General features: G+C 35.3%; 1 protein-coding gene across 7 annotated transcripts in view; it reads right to left on the bottom strand.

Annotated features, from left to right (window-relative positions):
- The window catches only part of ESCO1 (establishment of sister chromatid cohesion N-acetyltransferase 1), a 39,999-nt gene that overhangs the window by 8,509 nt on the left and 5,565 nt on the right, over positions 1-25,925 (bottom strand). For 5 of the 7 annotated variants that reach the window (XR_006338125.1, XR_006338124.1, XM_043888904.1 and 2 more), the window contains 7 exons: positions 23,676-23,777; positions 22,079-22,181; positions 19,544-21,642; positions 16,336-16,450; positions 14,776-14,836; positions 13,739-13,853; positions 7,471-7,602 (listed from right to left, as the gene is read on the bottom strand). Coding sequence is in view for 5 of the 7 variants with exons in the window: in XM_043888904.1 (XP_043744839.1) it covers positions 7,471-7,602; positions 13,739-13,853; positions 14,776-14,836; positions 16,336-16,450; positions 19,544-21,076 (1,956 nt within the window). In the remaining 2 variants the exon portion in view is untranslated. Of the gene's footprint in view, positions 1-7,470; positions 7,603-13,738; positions 13,854-14,775; positions 14,837-16,335; positions 16,451-19,543; positions 21,643-22,078; positions 22,182-23,675; positions 23,778-25,115; positions 25,173-25,925 lie in introns of all 7 variants that reach the window. The other 2 variants (XM_043888905.1, XM_043888907.1) reach the window with 1 other exon arrangement.

Here is a 25,925-nt window from a genome sequence, read left to right as displayed (position 1 = left end):
AAGAAAAAGGCAACTATATTTTTAAAAAACACTACAGCAGGTCTGAAAGGAGATTGATTTTCTTAAATGATCCAGAATGGTCTTTTGGGAAAGGGTGGTTTCTTAGTTGTGGACAAAAAGTCTAGTAACAAACTTGGTATAAACAACTGTTTTAAGTATTTAAAACCAGAATTTGTTTAAAAAATAGAGCACCCAAAAGTAAAGCAAATTCAGATGATCATAATTAGGATGGTCATGTGTTCCCAAAATTTGAAAAGAAAAAAGGAGCAGAAACAATAGTCACAGAAGTCATTTTTTTCAAATCAGAAACAAAATTTGAATCATATCCAGACCTGAATATAGGTAAATGTTTTTAAAAGGCATAAGAGATATCATCCTCTCTAAAAAACAAATTTACATTAATGTTATTTTGGGAAAAGCTTTTAAAATAAACCTATTTTGCATAAAATGAAAATGGAGACTTTTCATTTTAAAAACTAAGCTACAATTTCAATGAAGAGCTAGAATTGAACTAACTCCAACTTATAACAAAGTCATAGTTTCCTGAGCTGAATTATCTAAAAATAATTTGACAAGTTACTTTCCTGTTGTCTTTAAAAAAAACTACTGGCCAACATTATACTGCACCATTGGCACTAGATAAATTATTTTGCTTTATATATTCGGCACTATATAAATTATTTTGCTTTACTGACTTTTGTGTATAATTTTCTCTTGAAACAAGTTGAGACTTGCATGTTCATGCAGAAAATGTTTCCCAATTGGATTTGATACAATTTTTTAAAATGTTTTAAATGTGATAGTTTTTTCATGGAAGTGTATAAGCAGGAGGAACTGCAAAGGGCAGAATTATTACTGCTTAAGTTTCTAATACCCATGAAGACAGCATATTTCAGAGAAAACTTCAAGAGTTCTGGATTAAAAGTTCAGGGTTTAAATCCCATTTCTTGGTAGTTATTAGCAATATAATCTTGGGCAAATCACTGCAATCCATTCTGTTTCCTGACCTAGGCTATGGATAAAATAGCTGTCATCACCCACCTCACTTAGCAGTTTAGAGAACTGCTTTAAGATGATTCCTCTCACAGAGGGGCTACTCAGGAACTCTCAGTAACTTCCACTCTACCTTCCTAGTGGTGTCAAACTACAGTCAATGTACTACTTTAAGAAAACACAATTAATAAAGCCCCCAAAGTTACATGCAAAAATAAGTTCAAACCTTGGACAAGGCAAAGATGAAAGACCCAATGTGGCTAAAAACTGTCAAATAAGATACTAAAGACATTTATACACCTCAATTGCAGTTAACTCTTTCCTGGAGTCAATAACCACATGATCCTATCTTTAGAGAATTTAGATGAGATGAAGTCTGCTGCTTGAAACTGAGGGAGATGCTGTTTGCTGAAGGGTAAATGTGATTTAGAGGAATAACCAAATAGCCACAGCTTTGTCCAAAGATATAAATTTCAATGCAGTGCTGTTACACCTTCCACCTTTAGCTCTAAGATGTTACACACAGCCCTCTGCTAGCAAGTAGTATTTTCCAAATCCCATTCTTAATTCACCTATCTGGTTGCTGAAAAGCAGAAAGCTTTACACTGCTAATAACAATCAATGATCTTTTTTTTTTTTTGTCCCTTGTTGTTCTAGTTATTCTAGACTTTAGAGTTTCTCAAGAATTGGAAGGGGTTTTCCTCTTTTTCTATTTGAACAAGATTACAATTGAAAACAAAATACACTGGGTGGTAGATACACTGATGTTTATACAATTGTCAAAATTCATCAATCAAACATTTAAGATATGTGTGTTAAAATTATATCCAACTGTAAAAGTTCCTACTAATCACTTCCATTAAAGGTTGAATGGAAATATTCATGAAAGAATACTCTGAGAAATAAAATCAATAACTAGCTTTTCAAAAAGACTATCAACAAACATGGCAAGGGAAAAAAACCTAGAGGGAGAATCTTTAGATTAAAAGAGATTTAAGAGACATACCAACCAATGCAATATATGGACCTTAATTCAAACAGTATAGAAAATTATGAGGTATTTGGGGAGATTCTGACCCCTGAGGGAATAGCTGATATTAAGGAATTAAAATTTAAAGGTGTGATTATACACTTAAAATCTTGTTTATTGCTAAGCTGAAGCTGAGTGAAAAATACATGGGGATTCGCTATTTGGTGGTAGTGGGGGGAACGGGGATTGAACTCTATTTTGGAAAATTCAAATTACCCAACTGTCAAAACTGTGCCAAAGGTCCAAGGCTTACGCAAATACCATTTACTCAGAAGTGAAAAATGAATGTAAAATGAATCCAGTTGGCAGTGATTAGACCTGAGGGTGAGACAAGCATTGACTGCAATGGGCCCAAAGGGGCTTCTGAGATACTAGTGGTATTTGTCATGTGGGTGTTCACTTTGCAAAAACACACCATTAAGCTGTGCACTTGTTCATTATTTGTGTACTTCTCTTTACAAGTTGTATTTCAATTAAAATTTTATTTAAATTACTAAAGCAATTTAAGAAACACATTTTAGTTCAACAGCAAGACTAACAGTTGTTATTTGTTTAAATAAACATACTCTAAATACCAATTTTAAAAAATTTTAAATCTTTAGAAACAAAAGTAAATTAAAATTAGCTCATTCAAAATTCAGTCACATGCTCTTTTTGACAGTACCCATGGCACACGGCATAAAAAACTGCAGAAAAACTGCATAAGAGAAACAAATTACAGACTCTTGAAATACGTAAAAATATTTCTGTTGAAATGATTTTTAAAAGCAAACATGTACTTATGAATATTTTAAAAGTCAGTAAGACTATATACCAAATTATAAATTGAGGTTATTTATGTGATTTAATTTTTTCCTTTCAGCTTATCTGTATTTCCTGTTTTTTCCTACTTTAATAAAATGGTATAATAAAAGTAATTAATATACCTTAACTACCCCCAAGCAGAAGGTTTTAATTTCACATTTGGTTACTTTGCAAAAATAATTTTGTATTAACAACAATACTGTTAAAGATGTGTTTCCATGCTCTCTCCAGGCATACCACCTTTCCAAATCTCTATGTGTTTACCAACCCAAAAGCTCTCTGAACCCTGTCCTGGCTTTTTGAAGGTTTCACTAGAGGTGGGACTGATTAAATCATTGAGAACTGGTAACAGAATTCAATCTCCAGTGCCTATTCCCTCTTAGGATCACCGAGTGAGAACTGAAAGTTCCAACCCTCAGTAGTTGGCTCCCATCCTTAGGCTAGTTCCAAAGGTCATCTCATTAACATAACAAAACACATTGTATCCCATCTCTTAGGAAATTTCAAAGGTTTTGGGAGCTGTGAGTCAGGAACTAAATAAATATCTTTCTCATAAATCACAGTATCACAAGCACTGAAGCTGATTATCTGAGACAACTTTAGTTTGAAAGTGACTGAGGTCAATTTATTTCTGAACTAAATTTAATTATACACACAAATAACTGAAATTAAAATAAAATAATTAAATCTTATATATGTTAATTTGTGGTAAAGAATTCGCCTACAATGTGGGAGACGTGGGTTCGATCCCTGGGTTGGGAAGATCCCCTGGAGAAGGGAAAGGCTACCCACTACGGTATTCTGGCCTGAAGAATTCCAAGTGACTCTAGTCAATGGGGTCACAAAGACGACTAAGTGACTTTCACTCATGTTCAGCTAACAAGACATGAATGATATAATTGGTCTATTAAAGCATAATTAAGCACAACACTTTCTGAAGCTAACCTTCATATCTGTTAGCTTTATTTATTATCACTAGAGTATTTCAAGATTCATGGTTTCCCATTTTGAATGACTTAACCACTAAAAGCAAGCCAACCTGTTTAAGTTAATCTTTCATAGTTTGAAAGAAGGTATTCAGAAAAACAGAAGTCCTGTGACATAGTGGTTTTTTCACTCATTGAGTCAAGTCAGGAATAAAAGAATATACACAAGAATTTAAGTTTTACTTTAGAAAAATCGGATTCAATTTTAAAGATGCTTTAAAGACTTTTCATTTTGTAGGTGTGCTGACAGCAGGATCTCCTTCAGGGTACTTTCTCTCATTCTCTGCAGTATTTGAACTGAACAGAGGCTAGAACCCTTCCTCTTCCACTAAAGCTATTTGTTTTGATAAATCTACTTGTAGCAGCACTAACTGAACTCCTTATGACAATTCAAATATTCTACCTCCACAGTGACACATAGCACCCAGCAACATGTGACGAGAGAGCACTGGTTGGTGTGAATGAGGACCTGCATTTCTCATGTTCGGAGGTCTGGTGTCACCAAACTGGGTAGTGCAACTATACAGCCAACTAGGGACTGGTCCAACCTTTCTTCAAAGCGTCTCTGGGCACCAAGACAGGAAAAACAACCCATCTTCTGATTACAGCTCTACCAAAGTAATTATCATTTCTAAACTGAAAAGTTAATTTATAATTTAAATAGTTAATATTGATTTATTGCTTTAATAGCTGTTTAAATCTTTTATTGTTAACTTTTCACTTTTTTCAGGCTTTGTTCCTAAATTTGCAGGCCAAGGGCATATCCAGTACCCTGAATGTATGGTCCTCCACAACACATTCAGTCAGATAATCAATTCAAAGGAGGGTAAGGGAAAGACAGAGGTAAAGAAGGATTAAGTCAGGAGTTTTTCTGCAAAGAACCCAAACATTATTCCTCTTCTGCATTACTGAAAGTTTATAATACAGCTGAATTCTGGATAGTTCCTTGCTTGGCAACAAGGCTGAATGCTCTTGGGGGAGTTTTTCCTGTTTTCTCCTCACACCTTTAGGAAAACACTTCATGAAGGGAAACTGAAGGGAAGCTAGGTCTAAACCAGAATCCAGAATCCCTAGGAAGCTTTAAGAGGCTCCTTCCTAAATAGTTTTGAGTAGGCCACGTAAAATACATTTCCTCAAATGGGGTCAATGAGGCAGATGGAGTACAACGAAGGAATACACGAGAGCAGAGTCATTCTTCTCCCCTACCCGAAGTCAAAGAGAATACATAAAGGATAAAGTATTTTAGTCAACCAAAAGTAGTTTCTGTGGCATCAATTTCTACTATGACTACATAACTTATGTATTATTTTAATCTTCTGAAAAGAAGACTTCAGACATTTTTACCTGTCATAGATTATCATCATGAAATAATTATAAGAAAAAATTTCTACTGTAAAGAAAAACTGCTCTGGGATGACCCAGAGGGATGGGATGGGGAGGGAGTTGGGAGGGGGTTTCGGGATAGGGAACACATGTACACCCATGGCAGATTCAAGCCAATGTATGGCAAAACCAATACAATGTTGTAAAGTAAAATAAATAAATAATTTAAATTAAAAAAGAAAAAAAAAGAAAAACTGCTTACGTTGTAGGCAGTGTTTGATTAAAATAAAAGAAGTAAAACTTATTCTAATTTATTCTATTTTAAGCAGTACAGAATTAATTCTATATTAAGCAGTAAAGAACTGTATTCCCATTCCCTGAACACTGCCCATTTAAAATTAAAAATATACACAAAAGCCACAGCACAAAATGACTTCTTAGTTCTATGTGCTTCTCTCCAAGAAACAGACACGACAGATAAACTGGCATTTAAAAAAATTAAGTGTTTCATCAAACACGAGTACTTAATGCAAAGGCACACCACTAGGTGCCCAATGGAAGATTCACTAAGTGATAACCCAGAATCCAGAGCTGTGATCACAGCAGAACATCTTTAATGTGGGTGTGCTTTTTTATCCTCTCCATACACTAGAAAAGAATGCTACAAAGTTCTGGAGGAGTTTCTACCTTACAATCTATGTATATCTATGTTTGAAAAAACAAAAAGAACGTTAACTTTGATGTTAGCAAAGGATGGCCAACTGCTAAACTCAATTCCTTCTCTCGAGTTTATTTCAAAAGTAAATAAAATAACCTGTAGCTCTGTCCCATCAAGAAGGGGGCGGGGGGTGGGGGGAGAGGTCTGGGGCAGGAATCAGTCTTCCTTAAGTTGTTCTGCTGCTTTACGGACTTGCAAGAGCCAGGATTTGTTAAGAAGTGATGCCTCCACCTTGTTCCATAAACTAATTTCCTTTGGTGTTGTGGAAGAGCAGAGTACATTATCTCCTGGTTGATTTCCTTACAGTTGGTCTCAGAAATTAAGAACTTCTCTTAAAATAATTAAGTCTTTTAAACCAAACTTCTTTATAATTTTTGGAAATTGGCTGCAAGAATCAAATAATGTAACTTGAGTAGAATACAATTCTACCAGATTGATGGATGTAAAATAAATATTTCTGCCCCAGAAGTATTTCATAATTTAGCTACTTGATAGGCCTATTTTTCTTTTCAAGTTGTAAGGATATTAGCAGAGTCAAACTGGAAAAGGACAAATTTGAAATGACAAATAAATATCTAGCTACAGATATTCTATATCCACATACCTTATATTTTATTTAGTTAAGTGGGAAAAGGGTATGTGTGGGGAAAAGCAGATGAAATAAGGAATACAAAGGATTACCACAGCAGGAAACCAAAAAAGGAAAACCCCACCTATCTTGGGAAGAAGTAATTGAATAAATAAAACCACAAATATGAATTCTTCAACCAAAGATAAGGATACAAATTTAACTGAAGCCAATAAAAATCTTTAAAATCTAGTGCCTATATGAAATGAATTGGTGATCTCAGTTCAGATATCCTGGAGGTCTTATTAATGTGAGTGTACAGTACTGAAGGTAACATGTATAAAATAAATTCCATTTCAGATACGGGTAAACAGCAATTACATTAAATTACTATTTTCACAAGATATCTGAAATGGTTCAAAATTATTTAAAATTTTGCTACTTCCAAAAACAAATATAAATAATACCCATTATGCCTCAACTGCACATACATTAAAATATATATACTAAAACATATTTACTTTGTGGGATTTTTTTTTTTTTTAAGTATACTACAAAGTCTGAGGTTTCAACCATCAGGAATTGTTCTTTAACTTTAATAAGAAAAACTCTTATGTTAGCAAAGAGAAGGTAAAGGAAATCCCCACACAATCTATTTGGTATAATATATACCACTATCAATTCCACCAAAAAAGCTGTGTCAAGCTACTATGAATACTAGTTAACAATTAAAATCAAAGGAAATTTAAAAAAATACTCAAGTTGAAGAGCATCACTTGTTAGAAGAGGTACAACAACACTTTAAAAATATAACAATTTGAAAATTAAGTTAAATTTAAAATTTTAAAAATCCCACAACATACACCAGCCAGAACGAATTTGCTGGGTTTTATGTTTGGTTTTGTTTTAAAGTAAGTCTGTATATATACTACAGGGGCTTTGTATATGGTGCTATTTTCTAAAGACAAAATTTTTTCAATGACTTGAATCTGACAATTCATCTCTAATGATCTGATTCTGCATTTTAGAAGTCATGAATTCTACTTACCACGTATTTTACAGCACTTATAAATTGATTGTGGAAGAGCAGATGCTGTGTTTCATCCTCTGGATTTGAAGCTGTGTAAAGCATGCCACAAACATTACAGGAAACTGCTCCAAATCTTTTTTGTCCTGCATCCTATTTATAAAAAACAAACAGAAGGGTTTTTTTCCCCCCACAAAAGAATAATTTGAGAATATCAGTCTCTAAAGTTATAAGGTGAACATAGAATGAGAAGTGTTTAAAACAACATTCCATGTTGATGACAAAAATGAAGATGCTAACTTTCGAAATCTGTATGTAATTTTATGAAGAACTGTTTTCTATTTTAGTAATCATCCACTCCACACCATTTAATAACAACTGAAAAGAACTGAGAAAGTATCTTTAACACTACACTCTTAGTTCTAACGCCTCAAATGGCAAATACTTATAAATGAGAACTAGTATGTATTTTGTATCTGTGATAATTACACCACTGAAGTTTAGAAGAAATGCTTCATAGACTTTTTTTATAATGTCTTCTTTTCTCTTTAATAGTTTTATTCTAGTTATATTAAAAAGAGTATTTTGATGTCACCAGAAACTCTTGAGCAAAGGTAAAATTAAATATTCTCTATTTTCCTTATATCAAGTAAGTATGAAAGATCACCTATACTCCAGTAATTCATACTTGCGCTGTAGCATAGTAACTGGTTACAAAAGGTTTTCTATACTTATCCTCATTTAAAAAGACAAATTACAGCAATATGATCTAACTTTAACATTAATTTTAAAAGCACAATTCCTTTATTCTTGCTGCTCTGAAACTGGGAAATTTCAACTAATTACTGGAAAAAAAAAAAAAAGACTCTAAGATAACTATATCCTAGTGTCTTATAGCTAGGGCCACAGACCAAAATGAAATCAAATGGTAAATGAGAGATTTCATATAAAACTAAAGGCAAGCTCATTCTAAAAGACTGAAACTATTGACAAAATATTACCTGAAAATTCAGGGAGTTAAAAAAAATTGCCTGAATTATGGTTAAGATACAAAACATTGTATTTACCATGTTAGCCATTTTTTTTTCATGTTAACCATTTTTAAGTGTACATTTCAGTAGTATTAAGTACACTCACACTGTTGTGCAACCAATCCACAGAATGACTTTTATTTCACAAAACTGAAACTCTAGGGACTTCCCTGGTGGTTCACTAGTTAAGACTCCACACCTCTACCTCTAGGGTCACAGGTTTGACCCCTGGTCAGGGAACTAAGATCCCGCATGCCGTGAGGAGTGGTGAAAAAAACAAAACAAAACAAAAACCCCTTAAACTCTATACCCACTAAACAGTTCCCCAATCCTCCTTCTTCCCCAGCTCCTGGAAACCATCATTCTGCTTTCTATCTCTATGAATTTGATTCTTTTAGGCACCTTTCATAAGTAGAATCATGTAGTATTCATCATTTTGTGACTGACATTTCACTTAGATAATGTCCTCAAGGTTCAATCATATTATAGTATGTGTCAAAATTCCCTTCCTTTTTAAGGCTGAATAATATTCCACCATCTACATACACACCACATTTTGTAGTTGCTTCCACCTTTTGGCTATTGTGAGTAATAAACACAGATGTACAAACAACCTCTTCAAGCAGGCAGTTTTCTTAGTAATGACTAAGTATCTACCTCAGTTTCTTTTACTCACCGGTAAATGGAAAATAACAGTTGTACCTATCTCATACTCTTTTCTAAGGCTTAACTTAGTTACTATAAGTGGAGGAAATGGAACAATGCATTGAAAAATATTAGCTGCTATCGTGATCATTAACATCATCATTACCATCAACTCTTGACAAGCACTATCCAACAGAAATGTGATCCACAAAGGTAATTTTAAATTTACTAGTAGCCACATTAAAGACTGCAGAAGCAAACCAGTAAAATTAATAATGTATTTTATTTAACAAGACATATACCGAACGTTATAATTTCAACATACAATATTTGTAAAACTTAGTGAGATACTTTACATGCTTTCTTGTACTCATCTATGAAACACAGCATGTGTGTTTACACTTGGAGCATACCTCAATTCTGGTGAGTGACATTTTAAGTGCTCAACAGTCATATGTGGCTACAACACTAGATGGTGTAGCTTTAGATTCTACTTGTCTAATCTTGTTTCATTATCATACTGATTTGACTACAGAAACAGTATTAAATTTGATGAAACAACTTTTTCCTTCACTAATCTTTCTCAAAAAGATTTCTAGACAATTCTTACAAAATAATCTCCCCATATTAAATCTATGCTACTGGAGATCAGCAGAGAAATAACTCCAGAAAGAATGAAGGGATGGAGCCAAAGCAAAAACAACACGCAGTTGTGGATGTGACTGGTGATAGAAGCCAAGGTCTGATGCTGTAAAGAGCAATATTGCATAGGAACCTGGAATGTTAGGTCCATGAATCAAGGCAAATTGGAAGTGGTCAAACAGGAGATGGCAAGAGTAAATGTCAACATTCTAGGAATCAGCGAACTAAAATGGACTGGAATGGGTGAATTTTAACTCAGATGATCATTACATCTACTACTGTGGGCAGGAATCCCTTAGAAGAAATGGAGGAGCCATCATGGTCAACAAAAGAGTCCAAAATGCAGTACTTGGATGCAGTCTCAAAAATGACAGAATGATCTGTTTGTTTCCAAGGCAAACCATTCAATATCACGGTAATCCAAGCCTATGCCCCAACCAGTAATGCTGAAGAAGCTGAAGTTGAATGGTTCTATGAAGACCTACAAGACCTTTTAGAACTAACACCCAAAAACGATGTCCTTTTCATTATAGGGGACTGGGATGCAAAAGTAGGAAGTCAAGAAACACCTGGAATAACAGGCAAATTTGGCCTTCGAGTACAGAATGAAGCAGGGCAAAGGCTAATAGAGTTCTGCCAAGAGAACACACTGGTCATAGCAAACACTCTCTTCCAACAACACAAGAGAAGACTCTACACATGGACATCACCAGATGGTCAATACCAAAATCAGATTGAGTATATTCTTTGCAGTCAGCAAAAACAAGACCGGGAGCTGACTGTGGCTCAGATCATGAACTCCTTATTGCCAAAATCAGACTTAAACTGAAGAAACTAGGGAAGACCACTAGACCATTCAGGTATGACTTAAATCAAATCCCTTATGACTATACAGTGGACTTGAGAAATAGATTTAAGGGACTAGATCTGATAGACAGAGGGCCTGATGAACTATGGACGTGACATTGTACAGGAGACAGGGATCAAGACCATCCCCAGGGAAAAGAAATGAAAAAAGGCAAAATGGTTGTCTGAGGAGGCCTTACAAATAGCTGTGAAAAGAGAAGCGAAAAGCAAAGAAGAAAAGGAAAGATATTTCCATTTGAATGCAGAGTTCCAAAGAATAGCAAGGAGAGATAAGTAAGCCTTCCTCAGAGATCAGTGCAAAGAAATAGAAGAAAACAACAGAATGGGAAAGACTAGAGATCTCTTCAAGAAAATTAGATATACCAAGGGAACATTTCATGCAAAGATGGGTTCGATAAAGGACAGAAATGGTATGGATCTAACAGAAGCAGAAGATATTAAGAGATAGCAAGAATACACAGAAGAACTGTACAAAAAAAGATCTTCATGACCCAGATAATCGCAATGGTGTGATCACTCACCTAGAGCCAGACATCCTGCAATGTGAAGTCAAGTGGGCCTTAGAAAGCATCACTACAAACAAAGCTAGGGGAGGTGATGGAATTCCAGTTGAGCTATTTCAAATCCTGAAAGATGATGCTGTGAAAGTGCTGCACTCAATATACCAGCACATTTGGAAAACTCAGCAGTGGCCACAGGACTGGAAAAGGTCAGTGTTCATTCCAATCCCAAAGAAAGGCAATGCTAAAGAATGCTGAAACTACCGCACAATTGCACTCATTTCACAGGCTAGTCAAGTAACGCTCAAAATTCTCTAAGCCAGGCTTCAGCAATTCGTGAACTTCCAGATGTTCAAGCTGGTTTTAGAAAAGGCAGAGGAACCAGAGATCAAACTGCCAACATCCGCTGGATCATCAAAAAAGCAAGATAGTTCCAGAAAAACATCTACTTCTGCTTTATTGACTACGCCAAAGCCTTTCACTGTGTGGATCACAATAAACTGTGGAAAATTCTGAAATAGATGGGAATACCAGACCACCTGACCTGCCTCTTGAGAAACCTATATGCAGGTCAGGAAGCAACAGTTAGAACTGGACATGGAACAACAGACTGGTTCCCAATAGGAAAAGGAGCACATCAAGGCTGTATATTGTCACCCTGCTTATTTAACTTATATGCAGAGTGCATCATGAGAAACGCTGGGCTGGAAGAAGCACAAGTTGGAATCAAGATTGCTGGGAGAAGTATCAATAACCTCAGATATGCAGATGACACCACCCTTATCGCAGAAAGTGAAGAACTAAAAAGCCCTCTTGTCGAAAGTGAAAGATGAGAGTGAAAAAGTTGCTTAAAGCTCAACATTCAGAAAACTAAGATCATGGCATCTGGTCCCATCACCTCATGGGAAATAGATGGGGAAACAGTGGAAACAGTGTCAGACTTTATTTTGGGGGGCTCCAAAATCACTGCAGATGGTGACTGCAGCCATGAAATTAAAAGACGCTTACTCCTTGGAAGGAAAGTTATGACCAACCTAGATAGCATATTAAAAAGCAGAGACATTACTTTGTCAACAAAGGTCCGTCTAGTCAAGGCTATGATTTTTCCAGTGGTCATGTATGGATGTGAGACCTGGACTGTGAAGAAAGCTGAGCACTGAAAAATTGATGCTTTTGAACTGTGGTGTTGGAGAAGACTCTTGAGAGTCCCTTGGACTGCAAGGAGATCCAACCAGTCCATCCTAAAGGAGATCAGCCCTGGGTGTTCATTGTGTGACACGAGTGTATGCTCCTTGGTTCTTTGTCTCGTCACAACAAAAACTCGGAGTGACGGACATTGAAGCCCCCTCAGCGGGTTCACAGCTCTTGGAGGACAGACCGTGTTATAGCTCTTAAATAAATCAGTGTTACAGCTCTATTTATTTAGTTAATAGCAGGAAAATCCATCTTCGAGGCATGAGGGCACGTCGATCCAAAGATGCAAAGAGAAGATCGCCCCATCGCGCGGGAGAGCGGGCGAGCAAAGAGGGCTTTGGCTCCTCTTTTTATATGTCTCTCTGTCCCTGGGCCTGTCTTATGTAAATTGGGCCAGCCAGGAGTGTTGTTTTACCTGAGGTTCTCACTCCGGTCCTCGGACCTTCCTTTGCTCTATTTTCGAGGGCTTTTCCCTTCCAGGTCTTTTAGCCACTGCCATTTTGGACTCCTTTTCCCTATTCTAACTACCTAACATTTGGAAGGACTGATGTTGAAGCTGAAACTCCAACACTTTGGCCACCTCATGCAAAGAGCTGACTCATTGGAAAAGACCCTGATGCTGGGAGGGATTGGGGGCAGGAGCAGAAGGGGACGACAGAGGATGAGATGACTGGATGGCATCACCGACTCGATGGACATGAGTTTGAGTAAACTCCGGGAGTTGGTGATGGACAGGGAGGCCTGGCGTGCTGGGATTCACGGGGTCACAAAGAGTCGGACACGACTGAGCGGCTGAATTGAACTGAACTGATTAAAGCTAGAACCAATTATCCAGTACCAAAAAAATCTGATTACTTGTGTCAACTGGAACTACATTAAATGTTCCTATTACTTTGGGTTTCTTCATTTTTTTTATATTGTGCTCACTCATTCAAACTCGATTTTTCATCAAACTATCTCCCTCTGTTTTCTACCTTGCCACCAAACTGCACTTATTTTCTATTTCAAATTAACTACTGGTTTATCTTCCTGTAAAATGTAGTTTTACAATTACAACATATACTAAAATACACATATTTAAAATCATCTGTATTTATTAAGCTCCATGTTATTTTAAAATTTAAACCAACTACTAAAAGAAGGTAGTGATCAAATGACACATTTAAGAAAATATGTGAAATAAAGTATCAATCTGTTGTAAATAAAACTAGAAGGAAATCTGAATTTTTATTGTTACAGGATGGAATCACTGAGAGAGTGGCTATCATAATACCAAGAATATTTCCATAATGAAGAATTACAGTGACAAAAAGGCTCTGTAGGGGAAAAAAATGAATTTATTCCTGGACAATGTGTATAAATAAGATGGTGTAGCAACATTTTAGCTAAAAGGTCAAGTTGTATACTTACTATGATCAACTGTTTTTCATCAGCTTTCTCTGCTTCTTTTAGTTTCAAGTCTTTTGGAATTGTTATCTCCAAATGGGAATTACACTTGGGCCAAGAATGATTTGGTGGTATCTCCCTTTTAAAAAACAACCAACCAACCAGACAACTATTAAATGTTATAGATCCATATCACTTCAAATCACTGGCAGAAAAATACTTAGGCTTTTCTATACAACACTATGACAAATAAAATTCCAAGGGGTGTGGGGGCAGGGAAATAACCTTTTAAAAACCAAAAGGAAACCCAAAGAAACAACTCATTTGCAACATAAAAATAAAAAAATGTAGTACCTACTATAGTATGAGTAAGTTTTAAGTTTCATAGTTTCAGCAATTTGAGTCACTACAGTTTGTCCTAAATATTGTTTTCAGTAATCAGTAAAGCAAAAAAGTCATACTAATTTATTTTGAAAGTAAAGACAGAACAAAAAGCTTTTAATCTACTGAAATACTTTTACATGTTGCTAATATATATCATGAGGCTTTTTGGGCAAAAGGAGCATTCTCATATATTGTTGCTGGGAGTATAAGACGCAACCACTTTGCAAGGAAAATTTGGCAAGGCAGGTTAAATCCTATAGCTATGAATTTATCCTAGATAGAGCCACTTAAGTGGACAAAGGTAAGTGTTTATTGCAGGACTTTTTTTCTGATAGAAATAAACTAGAAACAACCAAGGTTTCATAGAGAACTGTTAATAAACAATGGAAAATGTGCACAATGAAATCTAATACAGAATTTAAAAGAATGAGGAAGGAAGGTAGAAAACGTCTTTTCTATCTTCTATAACACATTGAGAAAAAACTAAAAGCTGCAAAACACTGTGTGGACACAGAAAAAAAAAAGTACACTAAAAACAGAATTTCTATTACATCTGTGTGAAAAACTCATGATTACTAATGCAACCTTTCAAGGGAAAAAATTCCCCAAACTCAAAACTTATAAGTATAAAATCCTGAAGTTCTCATATTTATACCTGAATTAAACTAATACCTTACCTGTTATCACTTGTCTTAGATGTCTGATTACAGAATATACTGTGCTGTTGGGGAATTGAACCTGTGATTTAATAAAAAGATGGGTTATGTACTAAGCTTTGTACTAGCCCTCCACCTAACAGTTAAAAATTATCATAAAGAAAAACAACCTCAGTGCACTAAATGGTTTATTTTTAATAAATACCATTTGATAAAATTAGAGTCACCTTTCTAGGAATTTCTCTTCAGAGAAGAGGCAAAAAAGCTCTACAGAGCTGCAGAGAGATCTAATGGTAGATTAACAGTGTGTCTCTAGTTTCAGCAATAATTACTAGCACTGGACAATAAAGGAAATTGTTTAAATGCTTTCATAATTATTCATAATAAGGCTTTCATAATTAATTATTCAGTCTCTAAACAGAAATAAAGGAAAACATTAGCTTAAAAAAACCTGTAGTCTCTGGAGTTTTAATCACATTGGTGGTGGTTCAAGTGCTAAACAGTGTCTGACTCTTTTGTCTTCATGAATTGTTGCCCACCAGGCCCCTTTGTCACAGGATTTCCCAGGCAAGACTACTGGAGTGGGTTGCTATTTCCTTCTCCAGGGATCAAATCCAAGTCTCCTGCACTGCAGGCAGATTCTTTACCTCTGAGCCACCACGGAAGTCCTTTAATCATATTACTAATCAAATAATGCAATAACAATTTTCTAACGAATAAATGCATTTCTGGTATTCATATTATACTTCCCCTTTCCCCACTAAGGGCGTCCCTGGTGGGTCAGGGAAATTCCATGGACAAGGAGCCTGGTGGGTTACAGTCCATGGGGTCACAAGAGTCAAACACACTTTAGCAACTAAGCACTCCTAAGTGAATCAATTATATGAACTCAATATTTAGGAATTTCTCTTCTGTATCTCCTGGTGCTTCATCTGATATAGGTGAACAAATCCCTATTCAAGAGTTCAAAGAACATATTGCCCAATTTTTGTGGCCACGCCATTCAGCTTGTGGGATCTTAATTCCCCAACCAGGGATTGAACTCATGCCGCTGCAGAAAAAGCGCTGAGTCCTAACCACTAGAATGCCAGGGAATTACCCTCAAAATATTCACTCGGTTACAAAAATAAAGTTTTTTATGGTAAAAGTGAACAGAATGTAAGAACTGATTTAATTCAAAGATACAATTACTAAGATGGAAAACTGAGTAATTAAGGGTTAAAGATAAGAACTTGGTAAACTAGTCATTTATACTTGAGAAATAAACTGTAATCATTAATTTAAGCAATTCATTAAATAACACTTCTCCAGAAAGTAAGTTCACAAACAAAATAAATGATTTAAAAGCAAAGTAGTTTTGGTAGGAGTCAGACAATCACCCTAAGTACTGTACACAACCCAATCAACAGACGCAATTCTCCCCCTTCAAAGAATAGTTATCATCAAACATTTGAAAAACATAAGCAATGGTTAAAAGAAGGATTTAACAGGTTTATTTGATAGTGGATATAGTCTTCTGTTATACTGACCAAAAAAATCTCTGACCACTGTGAAATCTAAACAATACTTTCAAAGTATTACCTGGAAATTTATTCTCTCCTGTATCGATTTTTGCTTGACTGAGCAGAGTTGAGACAGTAGTGGCATTTTCCACTGGATTGTTTTCAAGCTTAGATTCCAAACATAGGCTGCAATTCTAAGCACATACAATTCAAAATGTTAATATTCACTTTTGTATCAACCTTTGGGTCTTACTACAATATTTTCAGTGAATTTTAGCACTATACTAAGAATATTTAAGAGCATATATGGAGTAATTCACACAAGATATGCCTTAAAAAAGTCTCTTTATGATCTCCCTACAAGCTACCCTCCATCTCAGCATCAACTCATATTATTCCCCTTCATGCTAGACTGAAAACTTTACCTATTCCACAGATACACTCCATATCTGCCGGCTCTATGCTTTTTCTGGGTTTCATCTACCTAAGTCTCACTGTCCATTACAGTAGCCACTGCCACAGCTCACTGTTGGGCACTTAAAATGTGATATGACTGACCTGCGATTTACTGCAGATGTAAATCACCTACCAGATTTTGAGGTATTAGTACCAAAAAAAAAAAAGTAAAACACCTCAATTTTTAAAACTCATGACACATTGAACCATTATTTTTACATGACAAGTAAAATATATTAACTTTACCAATTTTTTAAAATGTGGCTAGCAGAAATTTTTGAACAATTTATGTGGCCCACACTGTATCTCTACTGAACAGTGCTAATCTACAACACCCTACCCCTGTATAAACTCAAGTCATTAAATATTAACCCCTTCCATGAAATCTCCAAGTTTTCCATTCTTTTCCCCAAATTTCCCATTCCCTTTCCCCAAATTTCCCAATTACCTCATCCATCTTTCATGCTCTTATCACTTTCTATTTTGAATTACTTATTTTTTATTAATCTCCTATATACTCTCAAGTACATATGCATATGTATATATGCAAGTGTATTGTTGTATATATATACTTAAGTATATAGTTTCAAGTATATATTTTTTAATCTCCTAATACTCTTAAGAGCAAAGACTTATTATATTTATCCTTGTATTTCTAAGAACTCCTCAATCAAAACTCTGTCAAAGTAGATACTCAATAACTAACAAAGGAAAATAGTGCAAACTCAAACATCAGCTATCTCAGAGGAATGGAAATGTGGTGGTGAACAGATAACTTTTGTGTGTGTGTCTGTATCTATCTGTACTGTAACTGTTACAAAGAACACATAACATTATTCTTGAACATTACATTTTTGAAATATGAACATTTTTGTCATTAAAAGGCAGAAAAATTAAAAACAATAAAAATAATGACATTAGTAATCAATCTCCATTAGGAAGCTAGAATTACTAGTTTAAAAAAAAAATCATAAAATAATTCAGCTTTAAAATTCGTAAAATCCAAATACTTTAAATTCGGCCTGAAGAATTCAGAAGGCCTATCAGACAGATGCTTAGCCTTACCAATCATCATTTTTCAGCACTTTTGAGACTGACACCATGTAATAAAAAGAAGAAAAATTACAGACAGCCACAGAAAAAGTTTTCAAATGGTGTAAGGTTTGCTTTTTTACACTCTTCTACTTCCCTAAGTATAAATCCAGCTAGATTCTGAAGCCAGTCAATCTCAGTTTAAAGCCTGGCTCCATCACTTACATGTTACACAGATCTCTAAGCTTCACTTAAATTTCTAAGCCTCACTCTCCTCACCTGTAATACATGGAGAGTAATAGAACTCATGCTGTAGAATGTGGTGACAATTATATGAAGCTCTCCTTTGCCTAATAAAGAAGCGGTGTTCATTAAACAAAAGCTATTATGATGGCTTCACTAAACAGTATTTATCGGAAGAATAGAAATCTCTAAGTGCCTAGTACAATGTAAGTTCACTAAAGGCAGGACACAAACCATCTTATATAGCCTTATTAGCACGGTGTCTCAAATGCAGCAGGCACTCGATATGTCTTGAAGTGATATGTTCACCACCACATCTAACGACTCTTATGATAGTAATCACATTGTTGGTATCAGTGAAAAAGTTGGAAACAACGTAAAAGGACTTTCACAGAGGAAATCATAAATAAAGTGTGGCATTTTTTTTTTTACAACTATTAATATACCCATGTATCAATGAGAATAAACAACAATCTATTTTGGGGGCTTCTGACACAAACCCTGACTCCTCACTCACTCAAATTTGCTTCCAGACCTAAATGCCTCGAAAGAGAACTTTAAATCACTTGTAAAACTTTAAAGTGACTGTTTTTCCTCTATTCATGATTTTTTTTCTCAAATGATCTTCTTATACCCAGGGTATGTCACTGTAGAAAGAATTAAGGACTGAAAATCGGGACACCTGAATTCAAATCTATTTGTGTCCCCAAACACATGGCCTAACCCACATTCTTCTACTGCTTTCAGCTTTCTCATTATAAAATTAAATAATTGAAACAAAATTGGCGGAGTTTTAAAAATCAGTATTATAGAGTGCTAAAGTTCTGCCTACTGATTTTATATATTGATATTTTAACTACATCTTAATTTGGAAAGAAATGGTTCAGCTGCTTTTATAAAGTTTCAAAACTACTTCTTAGGTAATCAAGTTTCTTCCAGCTATTTAGATTGTTTTTCAATTTACTTTCCCATTTACAAAATTTTTGCCCACTACAATTTTATTCTTAGCCTGAGAACTGAATTATTTACATCCCTTAGGCATTTTATTTGCCAACTGTTCAAAATGGCTGCACAAGTCAAAGCAAAAGGCATCTCTGCTAGAAACATTCAAGTTTTATCAGGTGGTGAAAAGCTGACTTGTGCCAGATGAAGTTATTTTAACAACTTGATCAGAACTGAGCCCAATTTCAAGTTCCACATTTTAGTCATTTACTAAAGTTTCTTCAGTTATAATTAATAGAAAAAGGAAACAAACCAGTGTGTTAAATGAAAATGAAAAGCTAGAGTTTGACAGGTTTGTGCTTCACATAAAATAAAAATGAAGGGTGAAAATAAGGAAACAATGACAAGCATTCATGTAAATATGAGCCATCTAAAGGAGTCAGTAAGTTCTATCACTCACTACAAGACTGGGTTAATGAAATTCTCGCTAATTCCTTACCAAATGACTCTTCCAACTTTTACAACTTAATTCTTAAGCTAAAGTATGTTATAAACACTTAATTCTTATCAGAAAATACTCAGACACCTCCAGGTACATAATGAAAATAGATTACCTTATCCGGTGTTGATTCAAAAGAATCTTTCTTCTGCTTATCCAATGGTTGGTCAGAAGGTGGTTTTATCTGATTACCCAAATGACAATTTTCATGAGTCTTTTTGGGGATTTTATTCATTTCAACTGCAATATCATTAGGTTTAACAGCTTCAGAATTAACTTCTTTCATTTCTTCCTGCTGGCAAGCTTTATTTTTATCACCATATGGTTTTGACCCTAAAAATGTACTTTGAGTCACTTGCTGATGCGTTTCTAACGCAGGTAGTGAAAAACTGGTTCGTAATAAGCCCAATTTAGGGGAAAATTGAGAGTCTAATTTATTTTGCTGCACAGAGTTAAATTTTGAGAGTTTAATTTTAGTCCAGTTGGAGTTCTTTTTAGTTGAGTTGTTTATTCCATTTAGTATACATCTCACAGGCTTTGTTTTTCTACTGGGGAAGAAACGATTACACTGAACGTCCTGATTCGCTTCCTTCTGATGAAGTGTTTGTCTTTCAGTCTCTGTCTCTTCCGGTTTTATTTCTGTAGGCTTCTCCTCCTTTATGTTTTCCATTTGTGAAGATTCCTTTTTTACCTCTACAGTATCTGACTCAATTTCACCAGCAATCTCTTCACAGAGCTGGAGAATGCTCCCCCGTTTGCTTGTTCCTGCTTGCTCTAGCCCATTGTCTACAGTTTGTTCAGGCACTGATGGCTGTGGACTTTTTTGGGATTTTGCACTAGTATTCACTTGTGTGGGAACTGACTTCTTCATCTCCTTCTTTTTAGAGACCACTGAAGTAGCCACTTTGGATCTTTTTATCTCAGAAGAAGACTTTGTTTCTTCTTTCCTGGTATTCTGCAGACGCTTTTCAGACCCTTTTGTGCACTGAGAACTAGAAGCGTAAGCCGTCTGATGCTCCACTTTGCGCTTTTTTCCTTTGGGGGAATTGATCGCTTCATTAGTTACAGAATTTTCTTCCTCTTTAGAATCAGACTTTATTTCCAATACTTTTCTTTTCACATGTTTCTGATTTGTTTTAGCTTTATTAGATTTACTCTGAGTATTGCTACAGTGCTCTTTTTTTGTTGGTGGCAAACTCTGTTTAACTGCTTGAGTCTGACCCTGAATTTCTCTACTACGCAGAGATCTTGTTGAAACCTCTGTTAACTGTTGTAGTCTTTGTGATCTCCGGTTCAGGTGTTCATTTGATTTAGGGGTTTCATGCACTGATTTTTTCTGAGATATTTTCTTCTGTTTTGTAGATTCTTGTTGTGAATGTCCCTTTACGGTCACCATAGTTTTATTAATAGATTTACTAGCTTTTTGATCACTGGATGCTGACCTTGTGCTCATGCATGTTCCTAATTCAGGCTGATTTACTTTACTTTCATTGGAAGATTTAACCAGTGATTTTATAGCTTCCTTTGGATCTGATTTTTTTGCTAGATTCTTTTGAGAACCTTGAACTTGTGTTTCTAAATTCTTATCTTCATTCTTTTTAATAACACTGGAGGAATTTTCTTTTGATTTCTCCTGAATGGACATCATTCCTGAGTAAGGTCCTCCTTTTCTGAGTATTTTCGAAATTTTTGTGTCCTAGTAAATAATAAATGCTGAATGTCTAGTATTATTACTGAGCAGGTCTAAAAAAAATCAACTGATACTGACACACATTTTCAACAAAAGTACTAGTCTGCTAAGATTTCTGTCATCCTTATGGCATGAAGGCTGAATGATATTTGCTTTACTTTGGACAAGGCAATAGATATTTGAGGAAAATTTAAATCTAAGCTGATATTTTCAGAACTTTTTATGACAAAAATTTTAATTCAAGTTTGATCTGTTTTGTTAATGTTTCAATTAAATTTGTTTTCAGGCCTAGCTCTATGACTGGAGAAGTTATTTATCACTGACCTGTCTGTTTTGACAAAGTTTTTGAAAATTTTTTTCTTCTGAAGTCTACAGTTATTGGACTTTGATTCATTAGAAACATGTCTTACAGCTAACACGTTTCTTTCCTTGTTTGCAGAGTCTGTTGATTTAAAGTTCTTATTTAACCACTTCCGTTTAATAAAATACTCTATTAATACAGATTTCCTTTTGTGCTGCCATTTCTGGAAAAATAAAAAAACAAACATTAAATTTTGTACAACCCAAGAAATTTGGCAATGCTAACACTACAAAGAAATGACCACAACTTACAAAAAATGTTACTTCTCTCTTTCAATTACTTAGTGTGTATACTTAGAATACACTTTAAAACTGTATAAGCAATTGTTCTTGATTACACATCTGTAAGCTGCTGTGGGTTAGGTGATTGATGTTAAGGTGACCTGGGTTCGGCTTTGCTGTGGGTGTGGGTAGCACAGTGCCTCATTAGGGGTTTGGCTCCATTTTACTGTTTGTGTTTCTTCTGGGGCCAAGCTGAAGGGGCAGCATACTTAAGGTTAACAGAAAAAAAGTATCCTAAGTATAGTCTTATAAATCAAAAACCTGTCTTAAATAAACAGAGAATAGCTGAAAATCAATCTACTCCTTGAGGTTACTTACATTTCCTTTCCCACAAGAAACATTTGATCTTTCAGCCACCATAACTCATAAGAATTTGACAAAATCATTCCTTATAATTTCCTTTTAACACATTATACAGCACCTAAAAGTAAAATATTGAAAAATGTTTATAAAGTACAAAGATGGAATTATTTACATCTCATCTATTAATTGATATATTAATCAATACTCCATAATTTTACCCTGTCCTAACATTAGTTTTCAGAGCTCCACTTACACATAACACTTAAGTATAGTATGTCTAATCTGAAGTAAATTACGGCACATGCATCCAATGAAGTTAGCTCTTCTATTTCAATTTTACACTTTAGAAAAACTTTGTAATACAAAAAAAAAATCATTCAGACACACAGTGGTTAAGCTAGTAAAGCAAAATCCTACTCTGAGGAAAAATAGTGCACGTAAATAATTATATTCATAGAAAAATAGTGACACAGTTAAAAAGACAGATTTAAATACACAACATTTATGTCTATTCTCATGTAATACTTAAAAAAAAAAGCAATAGATTAAAATGAAGCAAGACAAAACCATAAATCTAAAGGATAAAGAACAAAAGTGTAGATGATAAAAATTAAAAGTACAGAAGCTACAAAGAAGGACAAATAACCTCCAAACTCGAAAGAAACCTGATCCTAAACTGGAAATTGAGGAAAGCCAAGTGAGAAGCAACTCTACTTAAACCTGAGAATCCCTCAAGAAGCAGAAATGGGTAGTACCACGAGATGGGGAGAAAATGGGACTCACAAAAGGGGAAAGATCCCCACACAGCCATCCCAATTATTACCCGGGTGAATGGGGATAAATATGGTGGTTCAATACAACAGAACACTCAGCAATCAAAAGGAACAAAGTGCTTGGAACCACATGAATGAACTTCACAATCATGATGTTGAATGAAAAAGGCTAGACACAAAGTACATAAAGTATTTTACTTTTATGAAATTCTAGAAAAGGCAAACTTATCTACACTAACAGAAAATAGATGAGTCACAGCCTGGGGTAGGAGTAGAGGGAGAGATAGACTTTTGGAGGTAATGGAAATGATCTCTATCATGGTTGTGATGGTAGTTCCAAGAATGTACAAATCTGTCAAAATCCACCAAACTGTACACTTTAAAAGGCTGCCGTTTATTATACATACATTATGCTTTAATAAGTCTGCCCAAAAAATAGAACTGTAAGTAACTGATATGGACCTACAACCGAGAAACACTGTTAACCCAAATAAAGCAAGGTGCATAACAGGGCAGACTTCCCCTTGTCATAAAAAGAAAAAAGGAAGACAGTGGGAAGAAGGAAAGGTATAGAAACGTCTGCTTGCCTGTGCACACAATAGGTTGGAAGGAAGTCCAAGAAACTAGTAACAGTGAAGACTTCTAGGAAAGAGAACTACGGGACCGAGTGCAAGAAGTGTGGGGAAAAAACAGCGTACTTTTCACTATATACTCCATTTTATTATGTGAACATATAATCTTGTCCAAAAAAGTTACATTTCTTTGAATATTTAAGTGTATTTGGCATACTGACCAATTATCTTTGAAGGCACTAAATTATAACAATATAAGCTACTTACCTTATTGAAATGAAAATTACATATAATTTTTTTCTTCAAGTTGATAGTTGATGCTTCTAATGAATGATGCTTCTAATAACTTCCATGTGTTTGGCTGTTAATCTTAAAAAAAAAAAAAGAATTCTATATAGCTAAAGTAAAACAATCCATTAAAAAACATGAGAATACAAAAACAGTATCATCTATTAACTGTCTGTTAACTATTAGAACAACTTGGACTAAGCTAGACTAACAATGGCTTAGTGATAATTTTTCACTTGATGTAAAAAAATCTTGCAATTCAATATGGTCACATCTCGTTTTCTTATACCATATAATAAATTTGGTTTTTCTCTTAAAATAATCACTACCTTCCACCCCAAATCCCACCTCCATGGAAGGAGTATATTATTTTCCTTCCCATCAGAGGCTCAGCTTGACCATATGTCTTACTTTGGCCTCATAGTGGACAGAGCATACTTCCCTGCCCCTACAGCTTTGCCATCTGATGACTTAGCCAATGGGATGTTAGCAGAAAAGATACAGAGAGATCTAAAATGTCTTTGTGCAATTGGTCTTGCCCTCTTGCTAACTCTGCCATTACCAGAAGAGTTTCAGCAGGTAGATGCGGCCTCTTCAGCTTAGGCTCCAGAAGAAACACAAACAGTAAACCGGAGCCAAACCCCTAATGAGGCAGCACGCCCACCCACACCCACAGCAAAGCCGAACTCAAGACACTTCAACGGGAATCACCTAACCCACAGCAGCTTATAGATGTGTAATCAACAACAACTGCTTACACGGTTTTAAACCCCTGAGTTGTGGGGGAGTTTCTCATACAATAATGACTGACTAATACATATTATAGTTAAATGTTCTGGGAGGCCCCAGATTTACCCAAGATTAAGCCTCAGAGGTTTATCTTCCCAGGTGGCACAGTGCTAAAGAATCTGCCGGCCAATACAAGAAACGCAGAGAGACACAGGTTTGATCCTTGGGTCAGGATGCCCTGGAGGAGGAAATGGCAACCCACTCCAGTATTCTTGCCTGAAAAATACCATGGACAGAGGAGCCTGGCAGGCTACAGTCCATGGGGTGGCAAAGAGTTGGACAAGATTGAGCAACTGTGCATGCACACACAGACACAAACCTCTGAGGTACAATAACTTGAAAAAACTCATTTAATGTCCTTTATTACTTAAGCACCAAAAATTTTAATTTTAAAAATTATGAGTTACACCTTTTCCTCCCAATTTCTAAATATTTTAACATCTGGGAGTTGGGCCCTAACAGAACAAAGAGGTTAATGGATACACAAATCTACAGTATTTGTCACTCACCTGTTCAGGTATGCTAAGGATTAGTTTGCCCTATATGTTAAATCATTATTAACCTAGCATTATATATCTTAATAACATCCCTTTCTATTAAATAAAATCTTGTAAAAATGCATTCTCTCACCTGTTAACAAATTGGCAAGATCCCTCCACAAGCCAAAGCAAGCTTATTAATAGAATTCTAATAAAATCAATATTGGGGCCAAAAAACAATAATCAAACTTAACATAAAACGATCACTTCAGAAAATCCACAACACTTATATAGAAAGATAATTTACAAGACACATGTCAGAAAGTACCTGAGAATTTAAGAGAACATCCAATTTCTGAATTGTACATTATAATAAAATATATTCAAATTTTAATCATTAAAACATTTAGATTATATCACCCAATATATTTTAAGTTTAAAGTGATATTTTAAAAATCATTTTACAATTGGGAATTCTCTGCCAGTCCAGTGGTTAAGACTCCAAGCTCTCACTGCCAAGGGCCCAGGTTCGATCCCTGGTCAGGGAACTAAGATCCCACAAGCAGTGTGATCAGGAATAAAAAAAAAAAATTTTAACTGAGATATAATTTGAGATGGACTACAAAATTCACCTAATTATACAATTTCGTGGATTTTAGTATGTTCAAAGTTGTACAATAATTGTCACTAAGTCCAGAATCTTTTCACCACCCCAAGCCCATCTGTAGTCATTCCCTATCCCCAACCCCATTCCAGTCCCTGACAGTTACAAATCCACTTTCCGTGGATATGGATTTCACTATTCTGGTTGTTTTATATAAATGAAACCATCAATACACATGGCCTTTTGTGGATGGCTTCTTTCACTTAACATTAACGTTTTCAGGGCTCAAGTAGAGTTGTTTAGTTGCTAAGCCGTTTCCGACTCTTTTATGACCCCATGGACTGTAGCCCATCAGGC

Source organism: Cervus elaphus, chromosome 27, assembly GCF_910594005.1.
Source record: "Cervus elaphus chromosome 27, mCerEla1.1, whole genome shotgun sequence".
Lineage (NCBI taxonomy): Eukaryota > Metazoa > Chordata > Mammalia > Artiodactyla > Cervidae > Cervus > Cervus elaphus.
The sequence above is the reverse complement of the archived record's forward strand: the minus strand, read 5'-3'. Positions and strand labels throughout refer to the sequence as shown.